The sequence below is a fragment of the Bos mutus genome, chromosome 22, assembly GCF_027580195.1.
Source record: "Bos mutus isolate GX-2022 chromosome 22, NWIPB_WYAK_1.1, whole genome shotgun sequence".
Lineage (NCBI taxonomy): Eukaryota > Metazoa > Chordata > Mammalia > Artiodactyla > Bovidae > Bos > Bos mutus.
Window position 1 is genome coordinate 7718150 of NC_091638.1, and position 20851 is coordinate 7739000.

The following is a 20851-nucleotide window of genomic DNA, read 5'->3' on the forward strand; positions in this document are numbered from 1 at the left end:
TATGTACCACATCTTCATCCATTCATCTGCTGATGGACATTTAGGTGCTTCCACGTCTTGATTATTGTAAATAGTGCTGCTATGAACGTAGTGGTGTATGTATCCTTTGGAATTAGAGTCTTCATTTTTTCTGAACATATGTCCAGGAGTGGGATGGCAGGATCATATGGTAGCTCTATTTTTAGTTTTTTAAGGAACCTCCATACATCGTATGTTCTCCATAGTGGCTGCCCCAGTCGACATCCCTCCCTTTTCTCCACACCCTCTCCAGCGTTTTTTACATGTAGACTTTTCGCCGATTCCAGAGCCTGTTCATCCGAGCCGTGCGGGCCTACAATGGCGAGAACTGGAGGACGTGCATCACCGACATGGAGCTGGCCCTTCCTGACTTCTTCAAGGCCTTCTATGAGTGTCTCGCTGCCTGCGAGGGCTCCCGGGAGATCAGGGACTTCAAGGATTTCTATCTTTCCATCGCAGGTTGGTAGTGGGTTTTATCCTTGACATAAAGGACACAGCTGCCCCTGCGAGTTCTACATGCTTTCTAGGAAACTCGGGTGGCTTCTGAGAAACTTTTGAGCGTAAATGAGAGTGGGTTAACTGGGGTGGCTGATACAGACATGGATTAGCCTCTGACTTGGCTGGAGCTTCTAGAGGAACAGTGAGTATGGTGTTCAGACACAGGCCTGTGGAGAAGGTTTGTTTCATCAGTCCTACTTGACTGCAGATTCCCACAGGCTTGTAGCAAAATAAAATTGAGCCCCAAAGCATCTCACACCTCGGCTTAGGGAGATAACTTTGATTATGGCAGTTTTTCAGCATGCAGAGTCTGCATGCTCGATCACTAAGTTATGTCTGACTCTGCGACTCCATACACTGTAGCCCGCCAGACTCCTCTGTCTGTGGAAATTCCCAGGCAAGAATACTGGAGTGGGTAGCCATTTCCTTCTCCAAGAATGAAGAGTATAATTAGTGATCACTAAGGCAACTTTGGTAGCTCAGACAGTAAAGGATCTGCCTGCAATGCAGGAGACCCAGATTCGATCCCCGGGTCAGACAGATCCCCTGGAGAATGAAATGGTAACCCACTCCAGTACTCTTGCCTGGAGAATTCCATGGGCAGAGAAGCCTGGCGGTCTACAGTCCATGGCGTCACAAAGATGTCAGGCACGACTGAGTGACTAACACATATACACAAGGTAACTTTTGGGGAAAAAGAAAACATTTTCTGATGATAAAATAATGCATGCTTATTTTAAGAAGTTTGGAAAGCACAAGAAAGAGTAAAGAAAGAAAATTGAGGACTTCCCTGGTGGTGCAATGGTTAAGACGCTGAGCTTCCCAGGGAGCAGGGGGCACCGGTTCAATTCTGATCCTGATCAAGGAACTAAGATCCTGCATTCCTTCAGGCTTGGCCAAAACAAGAAAAAGAAAATTGAAAACACATAAATAGCCCTAGGGGTTTTCTTTAACCATTAGTGGGAAGCAGTGCTCCAGAGGATAGGAAATGGCCAAGAGATGTCTCTAAGTGGTTTGGGAACACAGACCCTCAAACTGCCCCTTGCCGGAAGGGGCCCCAGGTCAGATAAGCCTGGAATTGGTCTGAGGGTTGTCTGCTTCTTGGAGTCTCTGTGCCCCGTGATGATTAATGACTCTCAGAAACCCTGAGGCGGGCAGCTCTTTTACAGTTATTGAGTCCAGGATGGTTATTTGTTGTTGTTGTTTTAGTAAATTTTTGCTTGTGAAACTCTTTTTCTACAGAGTACCTTTATTTTTCTTAACAAAACGTTTTTATTGTGGAATATTTCAAACATATACAAAATATAGAAGAGTGTGAAGGAAGCCCACTTACCCATGACTCAGCTTCGCTACTGTCAACTCATGGCAGAGTGTCATCTGAAAACCCTCCTCTTCCCTCTCAGGTTCAGATCAGATCAGATCAGTTGCTCAGTCGTGTCCGACTCTTTACGACCCCATGAATCTCAGCATGCCAGGCCTCCCTGTCCATCACCAACTCCCAGAGTTCACTCAGACTCACGTCCATTGAGTCAGTGATGCCATCCAGCCATCTCATCCTCTGTCGTCCCCTTCTCCTCCTGCCCCCAATCCCTCCCAGCATCAGAGTCTTTTCCAATGAGTCAACTCTTCGCATGAGGTGGCCAAAATACTGGAGTTTCAGCTTTAGCATCATTCCTTCCAAAGAAATCCCAGGGCTGATCTCCTTCAGAATGGACTGGTTGGATCTCCTTGCAGTCCAAGGGACTCTCAAGAGTCTTCTCCAACACCACAGTTCAAAAGCATCAATTCTTCGGTGCTCAGCCTTCTTCACAGTCCAACTCTCACATCCATACATGACCACAGGAAAAAACCATAGCCTTGACTAGACAGACCTTTGTTGGCAAAGTAATGTCTCTGCTTTTGAATATGCTATCTAGTTTGGTCATAACTTTCCTTCCAAGGAGTAAGCGTCTTTTAATTTCATGGCTGCAAGCAAATTCCAGGTGTTCCCTCATTTTGTATGTTTTGTTTCAATAGATACCTCTAAAAGATAAGAACTCTTTTTTTTATTAACATAACCACCAAACTATTATACCTAAAAGAATTATAACAGCAGTTCCTTGATCTCATCATCAAATATCCAGTGTCCCAGTCGTCTTAGAAATGGCATAAATATGTGTGTGTGTCCCTTACATTTATAATTTGTTGGTTTGAATCAGGTTCAAAATAAAGTCCACACATTGCACTTGGTTAGTTTCTTAATCTTTCAGGTTGCTGTGAGGCCACCATCACCATCCATCTGCAGAACTTTTTCATCTTCTCAGACTGAAACTCTGTATCCATTAAACACTAGTTCCCAGGACCTCCCCAGTGGTCCAATGGTCAGCACTCAGCATTTTTCACTGCTGAGGGCACAGGTTCAATCCCTGGTTAGGAAACAAGACTCCCGGCTTGGCAAAAAAAAAAAAATTGAAGAATAGTTAATTTGCAATATTGTGTTAGTTTCAAGTGTATAGCAAAGTGATTCAGTTATACATATACACATATGTATATATACACACACATTTTTTTCAGATATAATTTCCATTATAGGTTATCACAAAATACTGGGCAGAGTTCCCTGTGCTCTCTATACAGTGCGTGGCGTGCCTGCTCAGTCATGTCTGACTGTTTGCGACCCCGTGGACTGTAGCCCCCCAGGCTCCTCTGTCCATGGGATTCTCCAGGCAAGAATACTGGAGTGGTTGCCATTTCCTTCTCCAGGGGACCTTCCCGACCCAGGGATCAAACCCTTGTTTCTTGCCTCTCCTGCACTGACAGGCGGGTTCTTTACCAGCTGAGCTGCCGGGGAAGCCCCCTATGTATACAGTCGGTCTTTGTTGTTTACCTGTTTTATACATGGCAGTGTGTATCTCTTAATCCCAAACTCCTGATTTTTTCCCCCACCTCCCAAGCCCAGTGCTTCTGGTCCTCAGGGGAAGGGCTAGGATTTAGACCCAGGTGTTCTGACCGTGGTCTCACCTCTTAACCTGTGAAATAGTGTCTCACCTGAGGGGGTTACCCTGGATTAACACTTAATCTCAAACTTTATTTTTGATAGTTAATATAAGCACATACTATCGCATGTGAAAGACAAAGGGATATAATGTGAAAAACGTCTCCTGCTTTCTCAGTTAGGTCCTGACTAGAAAGAGAAGTGCTTTCCAGTTCCCCAGTATAATTACTGTTGAAATGAATAATTCATGGACAGATGCTTCCAGACGAGGACAACTTGCTGTCCATTAGATTCTCTATTCTCCACCCCCTCACCCCTGACCATGCAGTGATTTAGCACAGTATTGAGAATTCTTGCCTGAATCTTTTTTTTCCTATAAAGGTTATGTAAATATAAAACCACTTTCCCCTTTATTTTTGTGCCTGCTTCTTCCATACAGAATACATACCCTACATTACACACTATTCTATTTTATGCTTTTTCCACTTAACAGTATATCCTAACTAGTATGTAGAGACTGTTTCATTATTCTTCTCATTTCTGCCGAGTACTCCGTTGAGGGTCGGGGTAAGAGTGTGCTACTGTTTATTCCACCATCTGGTAGACATTGGGGCTGCTCCAGTCTTTTGCTTGGGCTTCCCTGGTGGCTCAGCTGGTAAAGAATCCACCTACAATGCGGGAGACCTGGGTTCGATCCCTGGGTTGGGAAGATCCCCTGGAGAAGGGAAAGGCTACCCACTCCAGTATTCTGGCCTGGAGAATTCCATGGACTGTATAGTCCATGGGGTCGCAAAGAGTCAAACACGACTGAGTGACTTTCACTTTCTTTCAGTCTTTTGCTATAACATCTACTACTGTACTGGGGAATTTTAGTGGGTTTCTTTTTTGTTGTTCTTGTTTGCTAAGTATGGAAATGTGTTTGCAAAGTCAGCATCAGTGGGATTGATGGTTCAGGGTGAATGTTTCAGTAAATTATTTGGTATTTTAAGGTACTGTTTTGTATTCCTACCAACCAGGGAGAGTGCCTACTCCTCCACAGTCTTGCTGGCAAAATGTGTACCATCATGCTGGACTCTGAAAGGGGGAAAGGGAAGGGCTGAGGACCACGCTGGATTTAGGGACCAGCTCCAGAAGTAGTATCCATCAGTTGTTAACTGTCCACATTTCATTGGCTCAGTTAGTCACATGGCCCCAGCTGAACTGCAAAGGTGGCTGGGAAATGTAGTCTTCCACATCTTTCTATGTGCCTGTATTTAGGTCTGCCTGCTCTCTTTTAAAACCTGTGTGGATTCTGCTGTTTGTATATACCATAACTTCTTAATCACCATCCTACTGATTGACATTTGGGTTACTTTCAAGTTTGTTTGCTTAAGTGTGCCCAAGTCTAAAGAACATTTTCCCAGAAGGAGACTACTGGGTTAGAGAATGTGTGTATTTTAACCTTGGATAAATTTTGTCAAATCGTTCTCCAAAAAACTTGTTCCTTTTTTGCTCCTACCACAAAATATGAGACTGTGAATCCCGATATTCTCTCCTTAACACTGGGTGTTGTCAACTTTTAAACATTTTGCCAATTTAATAGCTTACATTATTTTAGGATTTCTTAATTACAAATAAGGTTAAGATCTTTTCACAATGTTTATCAGCCCCTTTTATAATTTCTGTTACCATCTTTTTGGCTATTTTTATAGCCAGCATTTGTCCTTCTCCTATTGATTTAGCATGCTTCATGTATTAAAGATTTTGGCCCTTTATCGTAAGTAGTGCAAATATTTTACTTTTATCATTTTATCATGATCATTTTGGCCTTAATTGTTTTGAGGGGTGGGGCAGAAGTGGCATAAAGAAAATAATGAATGCACTGCCTGAAAATCTGTGTGTTCTTTCAGATCATTATGTGGAGGTCCTGGAATGCAAAATTCAGTGTGAGGAGAACCTCACACCCGTCATAGGAGGATATCCGGTGGAGAAATTTGTGGCTACCATGTATCATTATTTGCAGTTCGCTTATTATAAATGTAAGTACTCATCTTCTAGGCAATCTGGGCAAGGTACTAAGATTCAGCTTCCGCCTCAGTGGAGAGTACTAACCTTGTAAGATTGTCTTGAGGATTAAATGAGTTGGTAGATGTAGGATGCTTATGGAATTCACACACTGGCACAGGGCAAACTCTATATAACTGGTGTTTTTGTTTATTAATCTTTTTTTTTTGACTGCTCCATGCAGCTTGCAGGATCCTAGTTCCCTGACCAGGAATGGAACACCCTGTAGTGGAAATGTGAGGTCCTAACCACTGGACTGCAAGGGAATTCCTTTTAGAAATTCCCAATGGCTTCCCTGATGGTTCAGTGGTAAAAAATTTGTCTGCAATGCAGGAGATGCAAGAGATGCAGTTTCTATCCCTGAGTGGGAAAGATTCCCTGGAGGAGGAAATGGCAACCCACTCCAGTATTCTTGCCTGGAAAGTCCCACGGACTTAGAGGAGCCTAGCGGGCTATGGTCCATGGGGTTGCAGAAGAGTCGGACACAACTGAGCGATTAAACCCCCACCACTATATATATCATTATTTCCCTTCCTCCACACCATTGACCTTTTCACTCTTAACCCTAAGATCACTGCAGTTGATCCTGCCTTGAACTTGGAGTTTCTCGATCAGAACCTTCCAGACAGACAAAGGGCTCACATGGGAGAGAGAGAAAGGAATTCAGACTTCAAAGCCCGAATTTCCTGCCTTCCTTTCTTTCCCTGTAACCAAGATTGCCGGGGCCCACTTGCTTGAGCAGCGTGTGCCCTGGCGGTTCAGTGATGAGCACGGGACGTTACTGGGGTCATGTGCTATGGGGAAGACTCTGCTCTCCTGATGACATATCTGGTCCGTGGGCAGGAGTCTGACTAGCTTCCCCGAGGCTGTCTTTCAGACTCAGGGGTGCCTGGTCATGGGGCCTCGGGGATGTCTTGGAGGACTGAGAAGTGACTTTGGCTTCCACAGCCTCCTCCCCTGCTGTGAGCATCTTGTTCTTTGTGGAGTTCACTCTGCCCACAGCAGACACCTGCCCACCTACCTGGTAATCCCACCTTGTCTCCTCTCCAGGACACACCAGAGGCCTTGCCTGCTGAAGGTCAAAAAAGGGGAAAAAAGGAAAGAGAAAAATTTTGCTTCATTCCCTCTCTCTCTAACTTTTTAACTAAAAAATTTAAACTTTTGCTGCTAATCAAGATGATTCCTTTGTTCCTAAAAAGTCTCTGATACTGACATTTACACCATGTTTTTCTGAGGAAGGTAACTGGCCTCTCTCAGCAGTGAACCTGATCTTCACCAGCCTGTTCAGTTCAGTTCAGTCTCTCAGTCGTGTCTGACTCTTTGCGACCCCATGAATCGCAGCACGCCAGGCCTCCCTGTCCATCACCAACTCTTGGAGTTCACTCAGACTCACGTCCATCAAGTCAGTGATGCCATCCAGCCATCTCATCCTCTGTCGTCCCCTTCTCCTCCTGCCCCCAATCCCTCCCAGCATCAGAGTCTTTTCCAGTGAGTCAACTCTTCGCATGAGGTGGCCAAAGTACTGGAGTTTCAGCTTTAGTATCATTCCCTCCAAAGAAATCCCATGGCTGATCTCCTTCACCAGCCTGAACCCCATCTAAATGTGCAAAGAAATGGCCCGAAATGCCCCTTGGTTGGGACATTTCTGAGACCAGCAGGAGGCCGAGGGCTGTTGTAAAGAGGTGTCTTTCTCGTGTCCCCTTTCGTGGAGGGAAGGGTGAGTTTATTTGCCACTGTCAGCCTGGCATGGACTGTCTGGTAAAGGATTCTTTAGCAGAGAGGACGAGAGTCTCTTCTATATAATGTGTGGACACGCTTCCCTGCCGGGCAGCACTGAGCTCACAGCATGTTCCAGCAAATAGCTGTTGACTGCATTCTAGTGTGGAGGGGCGGTCTTCTACTGGACAATGTCTTTGCTTATGAAGAGCCTTCTTTTTAAAAATAAGTACCTGGTTTAAGGTAACTGTTTTTTGTTTTCCCTAAAAAGGCTTGTAGTATAGGTTTAGTGCAATAAAGTAAACATCACAGAGATATACAGAAAAACATCAAGCACATCACCCATTCTAATCTCCCTGCTCCCTCTCACCCGACCCCAGATTTAACTACTTGCTTATTTTTATCCACACTCAGAAAGATCTTATTTTAATGAGAATCACAGAAAATTATGTACTTTTTTTTTATTTCTGAAAATTGAAAAACATATTAGAAAGGATGGTATAATAAACTAGGGGGTGCGTCCTAATTTGCTTCAGTCGTGTCTAACTCTCTGTGACCCTATGGACTGTAGCCCACCAGGCTCCTCTGTCCACGGCATTCTCAAGCAAAATTCTAGAACGGGTTGCCATGCTGTCCTCCAGGGGATCTTCGTGACCCAGGGATCAAACCTGGTCTATTATCTCTCCTGCATCGACAGGTAGGTTCTTTACCAGGGAAGCCCAATGGACTAGGGGTGACTGTCACCCAATTCAAACATTTATCAACACATTGCCGATCTTGGGTTTAGCTTCTACATGTTCTGTTGGATGAAAATACAGCTGGTATTTTTGTTTCATTTTCATGAGAGGCTGTGCCAGCACTTCACTGAGCTAATTGTGATGGACATTGAAACGTGAATCTTCCAACCACTGAGCAGGCTGGGTTCAGTGGCAACACGCCAGAACACTGGAGTTCAGCACTGCACTGGATATATCCAGGCTCTGGCAACTCACTGCTCACGCCTCTGAAGCCTTTACTTGCTCTAAAAACCACCGGGCCTATCAGAAACTGACAAGGACAAAATAGCTAAAACAACAAGATTTTCAGCATTTATTGCTGCTCTGCAAGAAATCTTTGTTTTGGGGAATATAAATAGGCACTGTGAGTGAAATGTAACTCTTAAAATTGGCTTCTTGAAAGTCAGCCCTGTTTTGAATTCTTTTTCCAAGACCTACACCAGGACATTTCTTGAGGGCAGATGTCATTTCCAGCTCCACAGATTTGTGAATAGCAAGTGTCCACGTGTGTGTGTTAGTTGCTCAGTCATGTCTGACTCTTTGCAACCACATGGACTGTAGCCCGTCGGATTACTCTGTCCATAGAATTCTCCGGGCAAGAATATTGAAGTGGGTTGCCATTCCCGTCCCCAGCGGATCTTCCCAACCCAGGAATCGAACCCCAGTCTCCTGCCTTGCAGGCAGATTTTTTTATCCTCTGAGCCACCAGGGAAGCCCCTAGTGAATAGAAAGGGTCCATAAACAGGGTTTTTTTTTAATTAAATAAGTTGTAGTTGTGGAATGAGGCCACAAGGTGGCAGCACTACTTCACGCCCCCATCTGGTCACCTGGGCAGACACAGCCTCAGGAAAGTCTGTTCCTGGGTTGTCAAGGAGAGTGCGGTGTGGGAGAAGAAATGCCCAGGGGCTGTGTCTCATTCATTCTACCCCTTCTTTCCCTTCACCCCACGGAGAAATCCCAGCCCCCTGTAAAACCACTCTGCTGAGGGTGCTGTCATCTGAGACCCGTACTGAGTTCCCTCACCAGGACACATCCAGGAGACCTGCTGGCTTTTGCAAGCTCTTCCAGCCCAGAAGTCCCTCCAGTCGTTGGGTGCCCTGGGCTTCAGGTATCTTCTGAAGAGCCTGCCTGCATCTGGAGATTGTGGTCCCATCCGGAGGGGACCAGGCCCTACAAGTCCAAGGGGCGCTGCTTTGATGGCATATAGTTCCCAGCTCCCTCAGGCCCATAGGAGTCCAGTCTTGAGACCCAAGCCTCTCAGGCTGCGGGGATGTAACACCAGCCCGGGTCCCCACGGCCTGAGGGCAATATGGTGGGCACTGCTTTTCCTTTTTTATGTAATTTTTAGTTTATGTGGACTTACAGTGTTGTGTTTGAGGTGTACAGCAACTTGACTCAGTGATACACATACATAGATGTATTGTTTTTTGGATCCTTTTCCCTTGAGGGTTGTTAGAGTGTTGCATAATTTCCTTGGCTATACAGGAAGTCCTTTTTGACCTTCTGTATTATGTATATGAGAGTGTATCTATTAATCCCAACCTCCTAATTCATCCTTCCCACCCTAATTTGCCCTCTGGAAATCCTATTTGTTTTGAAACTCTGTGAGTCTCCTTATGTTATGTAAATGAATTCATTTCTGTCAGTTTTGGGGTTCCAACTGTAAGTGATCTCATACGATACTTATCTTTCTCAGTCCAGGTTACTTCACTCAGTGTGATCATGTCTAGGTCCATCCAGATGTCTGCCAATGGTATCATTTCATCCTTTCTTATTGTCATTCATTCGCGCAGTCGTGTCCGACCCTTTGTGCCTCTATGGACTTCAGCACACCAGGCTTCGCTGTCCTTCACCATCTCCCTTTTCTTATGGCTGAATAACAGTCCATTTTATACATGGGCCATGTCATTTCCTGTTCATCTAACGATGGACACTGTGGTGGCTTCCATTCCTGGGGTGTTGTAAGCAGTGCTGCACTGAATGTTGGGATGCATGTGTCTTTTGAAATTCAGTTTTCTCCACTTGTACACCCAGGAGTGGGGTGGCCGAATCATATGCCCACTCTGTTTTTATTCAATGGTTTTGAAAGAACCTCACGGTGTTCTCCAGAGTTGCTGTTACCAATTCACATTCACAAGACCTTGTAGGAAGGTTCTCTTTGCTCCACCCTGTCTCCGAATTCAGTGTTTGTAGATGTTTTGCTGAGAGCTATCCTGACTGCTGTGTGTTGGTACCTCCTCATAGTTGTGATTCACATTTGTCTAGTTTGCTGCTAAGTCACTTCAGTCGTGTCCGACTCTGTGTGACCCCATAGACGGCAGCCCACCAGGCTCCGTCCCTGGGATTCTCCAGGCAAGAATACTGGAGTGGGTTGCCATTTCCTTCTCCAATGCGTGAAAGTGAAGTCGCTCAGTCGTGTCCGACTCTTCGCCTCCCCATGGACTGCAGCCTACCAGGCTCCTCCGTCCATGGGATTTCCCAGGCAGGAGTACTGGAGTGGGGTACCATTGCCTTCTCCGATGTCTAGTTTAGAGCATTGCATCTTTTTCATACGTTATTGTTTCAAACAGTAAGAGTTAATTTTACATTTTGAAGCAGGCTTCTTGAAAGTCGACCTTGTTTTGACTTTTTTTCCCCGTGATCTACCCCAGGGCATTTCTTGAGGGCAGGTGTCATTTGCAGCCCTGCAGGGTTATTGAAGTCAGTGTCCATTAGCCTGTTTCAAAGCTGTAGTAAAGAGAACCGGCCACAAGGAGGCAGCATTTCTTCAGACCCAGGTCTGGTTACCTGGGCAGCCAGAGCCTCAGAAAAGTCGCGTTCCCTAGTTGTCAAGGAGAGCGGAATGTGCCAGAAGAAACTCTCAGCGCTTGTGTTTCATTCCTTCTTCCCTAACCCTTTTACCCCGCGGGGAAATCCCAGCCCCTGAAAAACCGCAGCGCTAAGGGTGCTGTCCTCGGAGGCTGGTGGTAGGAACCCCAGGACATGGGGAGGGACCAGGTGACTTTTCCAAGCTCTTGCAGCTTGAAGAGTTCACCAATCTTTAGGTGCACTGGGCTTCCTGTGGCTTTTAATGAGCCCGCCTGGATCTGGAGATTATGGTCTAATAGGTAGGATTCCAGGGACTGCAGATCCAAGGGGTGTTGCTTTGCTGGCACACAGCTCCCAGCTCCCTCAGCCCCATGAGAGTCAAGTCTTCAGACCCTAGCCTGCTCAGGGCCCCAAGGCCCTAGGGGAATATGGCAGGCACTGGGTTTTTTTTAATATTTTATCTTAGATGGAGTAGAATTTTACTATTGAGTATGTTTTAGGTATACATTATCTTGATTCAGTTGTGGATGTGTTTTTTGGATCCTCTTCCCTTATATTACAGTGCTGAGCACAGTTCCCTGTGCTATGTAATAGGTCCTTCTAGATGATCTGTTTTATGTATATGAGAGCATATATGTTAATCCCAACCTCCTAATTCATCCCTCCTGCCCTAATTTCCTCTTTGGGCATCATATGTTTGTTTTACATATATGAATTTGTTTGTATCAGTTTTCAGATTCCACCTGTAGATGAGCTCACATGATATGTGTATTTCTCAGTCTGATGGACTTCACTGCAGATGATCACGTCTGGGTCCATCCGTATGGCTCCCAGTGGTATCGCTGTTGCTCTCTTTTGGCTGAGTATCATTCCGCAGGATACATGTGCCACATCTTTTTCTGTTCACCTGTCGATGGGCGCTGCACTGGCTTCCATGTCTTGAGTGTTGTAAGCATTGCTGCACTGAACGTTGGGGTGCATGTGTCTTTTGAAATTTAGTTTTCTCAGATTATACTCCCAGGAATGGCATAGATCCTTTTCCCTGCTTTATTTTCAGTTTTAAAAGAACCTCCACACTGTTCTCCAGAGCTTAGGAGGGTTCCCTTTGCTCCACCCCGTCTCCACATTTACTGTTTATAGATGTTTTGCTGATGGCCATTTTGACTGGTGTGAGCTGTTACTTTCTTGCAGTTCTGATTTGCATTTTTCTAATAATAGCTTTGTGGAGCACTTTTACCACTGTTCTTTTGTTTTTTCTTTTCAAACAGTGTGATTGAAATTTACATCTTTAAATTGGCTTCTTAAAAGTTGGACCTATTTGAATTTTTTTTTCTGACCTTCCCTGGGGCATTTCTTGAAGGCAGGTGTTATTTCCAGCCCTGCAGGACTTTTGAAGGCAAGTTCAGTTCAGTTGCTCAGTCATATCCAATTCTTTGCGACTCCATGGACTGCAGCACGCCAGGCTTCCCTGTCTATCACCAACTTCTGGGAGCTTGCTCAAACTCATGTCCATCAAGTCGGTGATGCCATCCAACCATCTCGTCCTCTGTCATCCCCTTCTCCTCCTGCCTTCAGTCTTTCCCAGCATCAGGGTCTTTTCCAACGAGTCAGTTCTTTGCATCAGGTGGCCAAAGGATTGGAGCTTCAGCTTCAGCATCATTCCTTCCAATGAATATTCAGAGTGGATTTCCTTTAGGATTGACTGGTTTGATCTCCTTGCAGTCCAAGGGACTCTCAAGAGTCTTCTCGAATACCACAGTTCAAAAGCATTAATTCTTCAGCACTCAGCTTTCTTTATAGGCCAACTCTCACATCCATACATGACTACTGGAAAAACCATAGCTTTGACTAGACGGACCTGTGTCAGCAAAGTAATGTCTCTGCTTTTTAATATGCTGTCTATGTTGGTCATAAGTTTTCTTCCAAGGAGCAAACGTCTTTTAATTTCATGGCTGCAGTCACCATCTGCAGTGATTTTGGAGCCCCCCAAAATAAAGTCTCTCACCGTTTCCATTGTTTCCCTATTTGTTTGCCATGAAGTGATGGGACCAGATGCCGTGATCTTTGTTTTTTGAATGTTGAGATTTAAGCCAGCTTTTTCACTCTCCTCTTTCACTTTCATCAAGAGGCTCTTTAGTTCCTCTTTGCTTTCTGCCATAAGGGTGGTGTCATCTGTATATCTGAGGTTATTGGTATTTCTCCTGGCAATCTTGATTCTAGCTTGTGCTTCATCCAGCACAGCATTTCGCATGATGTACTTTGCATATAAGTTAAATAAGCAGGGTGACAATATACAGCCTTGATGTACTCTTTTCCCAATTTGGAACCAGTCGGTGTTCCATGTCTGGTTCTAACTGTTGCTTCTCAACCTGCATACAGATTTCTCAGGAGGCAGGTGAGGTGGTTTGGTATTCCCATCTCTTGAAGAATTTCCCACAGTTTGTTGTGATCCATACAGTCAAAGGCTTTGGCGTAGTCCATGAAGCAGAAGTAGATGTTTTTCTGGAACTCTCTTGTTTTTTCTATGATCCAACGGATGTTGGCAATTTGATCTCTGGTTCCTCTGCCTTTTCTAAATCCAGCTTGAATATCTGGAAATTCTCGGTTCACGTACTATTGAAGCCTGGCTTGGAGAATTTTGACTATTACTTTGCTAGCATGTGAAATGAGTGCAATTGAGTGGTAGTTTGAACATTCTTTGGCGTTCTTTCTTTGGGACTGGAATGAAAACTGACCTTTTCCAGTCCTATGGCCACTGCTGAGATTTCCAGATTTGCTGGCGTATTGAGTGCAGCACTTTCACAGCATCATCTTTTAGGATTTGAAATAGCTTAACTGGAATTCCATCACCTCCAGTAGCTTTTTCGTAGCGATGCTTCCTAAAGCCCACTTGACTTAACAGTGTGCATAAAAGCCCGTTTTGAAGTTGTAGTAATGAGAAATGACCACAAGGAGGCAGCACCACTTCATGTGCAGGTCTGCTCACCCGGGCAGCCAGAGCATCAGGAAAGTCAGTTCTTGGGTTGTCAAGAAAGTTGTTTAGGGTGTCCAGCAAATTGGTTCAGTGATGCACACACATAGATGTATTGTGCTTTGGATCCTTTTCCCTTATGGGTTGTTAGAGTGTTTCACAGTTCCCTGTGCTGTACAGTAGGTCCTTTTTTATTTTCTATATTATGTATATGAGAGTGTATCTGTTAATCCTAACCTCCTACTTCATCCCTCCCACTCCAGTTTCCCCTTATAGAATCATACATTGGTTCTGAACCTGTGAGTCTCCTTGTGTTACATAGATTATTTGTATCAGTTTTTGGGTTCCAACTGTAAGTGATCTCATACAATATTTGTCTTTCTCAGTCCGAGTTGCTTCACTTAGTATGATCGTGTCTAGGTCCATTCAGGTGGCTGCCAATGGCATCATTTCATCCTTCCTTAGGGCTGAGTACTCCTCCATTGTTTACATGGGCCACATCATTTTCTGTTCATCTAACGATGGGCACTGCTGTGGCTTCCATTCCTGGGTGTTGTAAGCAGTGCTGCACCGAATGTTGGGATGCACGTGTTTTTTGAAATTCCGTTTTCTCCACTTGTACAGGAGTGGAGTGGCCAAATCATATGCCCACTCTATTTTTATTCAGTAGTTTTGAAAGACCTCACAATGTTTTCTGGAGTTCCTGGAGATTTAAATTCACAAGAACTTTGTAGGAGGGTTTCCTCTGCTCCACCCTGTCTCCACATTTACTGTTTGTAGACATTTTCCTGATGACCATTCTGGCTGGTGCAAGTTAATACCTCCTTGTAGTTCTGATTGACATTTGTCAAGTAATAGCCATTTAGTGGAGAAGGCAATGGCAGCCCACTCCAGTACTCTTGCCTAGAAAATCCCATGGACGGAGGAGCCTGGTAGGCTACAGTCCATCCGGTCGCTAAGAGTCAGACACGACTGAGCGACTTCACTTTCACTTTTCACTTTCATGCACTGGAGAAGGAAAGGGCAACCCACTCCAGTGTTCTTGCCTAGAGACTCCCAGGGACAGGGGAGCCTGGTGGGCTGCTGTCTATGGGTTCGCACAGAGTTGGACACGACTGACGTGACTTAGCAGCAGCAGCAGCCATTTAGAGCATCTTTTTCATACTTTGTTTCAAACAGTATGGGTGAAATTTACGTTTTGTAGCAGGCTTCTTGAAAGTCCACCTTTTTTGACTTTTTTTCCTGTGACCTACTCCAGGGCATTTCTTGAGGGCAGGTGTCATTTGCAGCCCCGCAGGGTTATTGAAGGCTAAGTGTCCATAAACCTTGGTTTTAAAGTTGTAGTAGTGAGGAACCGCCACAGGCAGCAACGCTTCCTCACACATAGGTCTGATCACCTGGGCACACAAAACCTCAGGAAAGTCAGTCAATTCCTGGGTTGTCAAGGGAGCAGAAGGTGCCAGGAGAAATGCCCAGGGGCCTGTGTCTCGTTCCTTTACTCCTTCTCCCCACGGACAAATCCCAGCCCCTGCAAAACCACTCTGCTGAGGGTGATGTCGTCCGAGGTTGGTGCTGAGTTCCTTCACCAGGACACGTCCAGGAGACCTGCTGGCTTTTGGAAGCTCTTCCAGCCTGAGGGCCCACCAGTCTTTGGATGCTCTGGGCTTCGTGTAGCTTCTGAAGGGCCCGCCTGCATCTGGAAATTGTGGTCCCATCCAGAGGGGACCAGTCCTTACAGGTCCAAGGGGCTCTGCTTTGATGGCACGTAGTCCCCAGCTCCCTCAGCCCCGTGAGAGTCCAGTCTTGAGACCCACGCCTCTCAGGGTGTAAGGATGTGACACCAGCCTGGGTCCGCATGCCCTGAGGGCAATATGGTGGGCACTGCTTTTTTTTTTAATGTAATTTTAAAAAATTTAAAATAGAACTGAAATAGAACTGACTTATACTACAGTGTTTGTTGGGGTTGTACAGCAAATTGGTTCAGTTATACACACACGTGGATGTATTGTTTTTCAGATTCTATCCCTGTAGTTTTACAGTGTGTTTCATGGAGTTCCCTGTGGTGTATAGTAGGTCCCTCTTGATTATCTGTTTTATATATAAAAGAGTGCAACTGTTAATCCTAACCTCCTAATTCATCCCTTCTGCCCTAATTTCCCCTTTGTGATCGTAAGTTTGTTTTACAACTCTGTGAGTCTCTTTGTGTTGCATAAATTAATTAATTCTTATTATTTTCTAGATTCCAAATCTAAGTGATCTCGTATACCATTTGTCTTTCCCAGTCTGACTGACTTCACTTGGTATGATCATGTCTGGATCTGTCAGTGTGGCCGTCAGTGGCACCATTTCATCCTTTGTATAGCTGAGTAATATTCTGTTGTAAACATGTGGCATCTCTTCTTTTTCCATTGATCTGTCGATGGACATTGTGGTGACTTCCCTGTCTTGCCTGTTGTAATCAGGGGTGCACTTGTCTCTTGGAATTCTGGTTTTCTCCAGTTACATGCCCAGGACTGGGGTGGCCCAATCATACGCTAGCTCTATTGTTAGTTTAATGAACTTCCACACTGTTCTCCAGAGTGCCTGATACCCAATTTACTTTCACAACAACCTGGTTGGAGGATTGTCTTTGCTGCACTCTGCCTCCGCATTTGTTGTCTGTATACAGACCATTTGCTGATGGCCATGCTGACGGCTGTGGGGCGATTCCTCCTTGCATTTTTGATTTGCCTTTCTCTGGTAGTCATATGGATATATGTCACATACATATAGTAGTAGTCATGAGTCTGAGCAAGCTCCGGGAGTTGATGATGGATAGGGAAGCCTGACGTGCTGCAGTCCATGGGGTTGCAAAGACTCAGACATGACTGAGTGACTGAACTGAACTGAGTCATGTGGAGCAGCTTTTCCATTACTTTTTTAAAAACAGTATGAATGAGATTTACCTTTTGAAGTTGGCTTTTTGAAAGTCGGCCCCGTGTTGAATATTTTTTCATACCCTACTGCAGTACATTTCTTGAAGGTAGGTGTCATTTCCAGTCCTTGCAGGGTTGATGAACAGGAAATGGCCTTAAGTGGGGGTTTTAGAGTTGTAGTTATGGGAAAAGGCCACGAGGCAACAGCACCACTTCACACCCAGATCTGGTTACCTGGGCAGACAGAGCCATAGGGAGGTCCTGTTCCTGGGTTGTCAAGGAGAGGGGAATGTGCCAGAAGAAACGCCCAGGGTCCAGTGTCTCATTCCTTCTTCCCTTTCCCTTTGCCCCCATGGAGAAATCTCAGCATCTGGAAAACCGCTCTGCTGAGGGAGCACCTCCTCCATAGGTGGGGGCGACTCTCAGGAAGGAGGGTGGAGGTGGGAGCCCAGCACCAGGACATGAGGAGGGGAGACCAGGTGACTTTACGAAGCTCTTACAGCCCAGGAGGATCCACAGATCTTTGGGTGCCGTGGGCTTCTTGTGGCTTTTTGTGGGCCTGCCTGGCTCTGGAGATTGGGGTCCCATCAAGAGGGAGTGGGCAGTACAGGTCCAAGGGGGCTCATTTGCTTGCCCATCCTCCGTCAGACCCATGAGAGTCCAGCCACCAGACGCAGGCCTGCTCAGGCCCCAGGGATGTGACACCAGCCCAGGTCACGGTGGCCTGACGGGGACTGACTAGTTACTTCTGCCTTGGCTTCTGTGTACCGAGGAACTTATGTCATTTTCACAAATGGATTCCACTTTTCCCTGGAGATCCTGTCTACGGCCTGTTCATCCCTGAGGTTGTTTTTTTCCGTCATTGCAGGAGTTCCATCGGAGGGGCTTGGAGAGGGGGCTTGTTGGTGATCTTTTTCTTCCGGAAGCCGTTCTTCACCGGAGAACTGTTCTTCTCCTGAGAGGCTGGCTGACTTCCTGTTCCTGTTTTCTCTCTTCCGCCCACAGTGAACGACCTGAAGAATGCGGCGCCCTGCGCGGTCAGCTACCTGCTCTTTGACCAGAGCGACAAGGTCATGCAGCAGAACCTGGTGTACTATCAGTACCACAGGGACAAGTGGGCGCTGGCGGACGAGCATTTCCAGCCCAGACCGGTGAGCGCCGGCGCACCGGCCATCGCGTTTCCGCTCTCGTCTTTATCCCACTTCCGGGAGACAGCTTGGCATCTGAAGAGAAGGGCTATTGCAGAAATAAGGCAATCTCAACTTGCTTCTGTCGCTTTTTTGTCTTTTAACACTTTACCCCTTTGTTCTCTTTTCTATATCCCAAACTCTCCTGAAATTTCAAGCATTACAGAAGCATTTCATTTAGGAATTGACACTGCCTCTTGATTTCATGTTTTCTCTGTCTCATGCTGTGGTAAAGCTGTATGTTTGCCGTATATGCAGCATGTAATTCTTTATTTTTACAACAATGGGATCCTACATACTGTTTTACAACTTGCTTTGTGTTTTCTAAGAATTTCATCATGAAGGCCTCCCTTGTTACTCTCATACTATATATATATATTTTGTTGTTGTTGTTATTAACAACTCCATGGCAGGGTTGTTTATGGATGGATCATCATTTCATTCTTTTGATGCACACACACAGTTTTGCACGTGCTCAGGGAAACTTGTGGATTATTTATCACTTTCAGAGGATTTGTTCTCATGTGCCCTTAAGTTGTATTTTCACTGAGATTTGTGCCGGCTGTCCTGGTTTGCTGTACATACATCTTCCTTCAACCTCACTGTTCAGACACACACACATACATTTCTCTTTCATTCACTCGGAATTGGCCCCTGTTTTTCAAATTGAGATATAATTCGTATAGTTGAAAGTTCATGCATTCGAAGTGCACAATTCAGAGGTTTTCGTGTATTCACAGCACTGCATGGCTGTGACCACTATTAAATTTTGCATATTTTCATCATCCCCTCACCAGAGAAACCCCAACCCCTCGTTCCCTCTGCACGCCAGTTTTCCTGTTAAATGGTTGGCTGTATACACTGTTCTCTGTTTGTGTCTGAACAGGAAGCAGTCCAGTTCTTTAACGTGACCATGCTCCAGAAAGAGCTGTATGACTTTGCTAAGGAGAATCTCATGGATGACGATGAGGTGAGCTTTCATGTTTAGCACACGACTGACTGAGAGAAAAATATTCCTCACGTCTTTGTGAAAAGTCACTGGGAGGCCCCGTCATTCCTGAAATGAGATCCAGAAGAGGGCTTGGGAAACACGGTTTCTGTGAGTGTTTTAACGCGTCAGTGGACTGACCTGGACAAGAGGGCTTCTAGGAAACCCAGGCTGAAGCACCACGTTTCCCGGCAGAGTTCGGAGCCATGCTTTAGTCACCCGTCACAGGCGCCGTCCAGGCATCGTTTTTGCTTTATTTGTTTATTTATTTATTTGAGGCTGTGCTGGACCTTCGTTGCTGTGTCGGCTTTTCTCTAGTTGTGGTGAGCGGACTGCTCACTGTGGTGGCCTCTCGTTTTGGAGCGGGTTCTAGGACAAGTGGGCTCAGTAGTTGAGGCTCTGGGGCTCTAGAGCACAGGCTTCATAGTTGTGGCACATGGGCTTAGTTGTTCCATGACATGTGGGATCTTCATGGATCAGGGATCAAACCCATGTGTCTTGCATTGGAAGGTGGATTCGTTACCACTGAGCCACCAGGGAAGCTCCCGGGCATCGTTTTTAAAAAAAATTTGTATTGGAATATAGTTGCTTTACAGTGTTATGTTAGTTTCTGCTATATAGCAAAGTGAATCAGCCATATATATACATTTATCCTCTCTTTTTTGGATTTCCTGCCCGTTTAGGTCACCAGAGAGCATTGAGTTCCCTGTGCTATGCAGCTGGTTCTCATTAGTTACCTATTTTATACATAAGTCTCAATAGTGTATCTATGTCAATCTCAACCTCCCAATCCCTCCCACCTGGCCCTTCCCTCCTTGGTGTCTGTACCTTTGTTCTCTATGTCTGTGTCTCTATTTCTGCTTTGCAAATAGGTTTATCTGTACCATTTCTTAGGTTCCACATACATGAATTAATATACGATATTTGTTTTTTTCTTTCCGACTTACTTCACTTAGTATGAAAATCTCTGCGTCCATTCATGTCTCTGCAAATGGCATAATTGCATTTCTTTTTGTGTCTGAGCAACAAGCTTCATTTTTTAACTTTATAAAAACAGTGAGTATTCAATTACTCAGCACTCTGAAGACTCTGGGAAACCCACATCCCAATTTTTCTGTCCATTTGTGTGTATGTGTGTGTGTCTTTTTATGAGTTAAGCATTTTATCCTTCTCTGGGATTTTCTTGAAATTCCTGATTAAGTCTTACCCAGCTGATTCCTTTACTGATGGAGACTCTGCTGGTTACAGGGCAGTCATTCTGTGTTGGGGCAGTCTAGTCACAGAAAAGCCATCATCGGGGTTAGCGTTTGGGCTCCCCAGGTAGCTCAGTGGGTAAAGAACCTGCCTGCCAGTGCAGGAGACGTAAGAGATGCAGGTTCAATCCCTGGGTTGGGAAGATTCCCTAGGGGAGGACATGGCAACCCATTCCAGTATTCTTGCCTGGGGAATCCCATGGACAGAGGAGCTGGAGAGCTACAGTTCGCAAAAAGTCGAACATGACTGGCCGAGCATGCATGCAGGAGTAACATTTAGAGAGACGTGTTTGGAACAGACCATGGAATGCTTTCTGAGACAGCTGAGGACTCACCATCCTTCAGAGTTGGAAGACAGCTGAGGGCTTGTTCTCAGCTGACCCTTCACTTCATAGAAGAGGAACCCCGGGGAGCAGGAAAGTCTGGAAGCTGCTCGGCCAGACCCAGAGCCCTGAGCCTCCATGTCTGCTCTTTCCTCTGCCCCAGTTTTCAGTGAAGCACCTGTAAGTAAAATGTCATCATGAGATTTGTTTTTTGTGGACGAATTTACATGAGTTGGATGGACCACTGCCATGCAGCCATGCATTTAGCTGCCCTGAGCCTCAATTCTTTTGTGCAAAATGCAGCTGATAACATTGACCTTGCAGGGTTGGAAGAAGAAAATACCACTTTGGACGTGGAAGTGCTTTACAGGGTAGGAAGTG

At 45.5% G+C, this 20851-nt stretch overlaps 1 protein-coding gene across 1 annotated transcript in view; it reads left to right on the forward strand.

Moving 5' to 3' along the window:
* CRTAP (cartilage associated protein) overlaps nucleotides 1-20851 on the forward strand; it is a 33508-nt gene that overhangs the window by 7921 nt on the left and 4736 nt on the right. The window contains exons 3-6 of the mRNA XM_005898141.3: nucleotides 306-477; nucleotides 5380-5508; nucleotides 17725-17870; nucleotides 18793-18876. Of these exons, the coding sequence (XP_005898203.3) occupies nucleotides 306-477; nucleotides 5380-5508; nucleotides 17725-17870; nucleotides 18793-18876 (531 nt within the window). The remainder of the gene's footprint in view (nucleotides 1-305; nucleotides 478-5379; nucleotides 5509-17724; nucleotides 17871-18792; nucleotides 18877-20851) is intronic.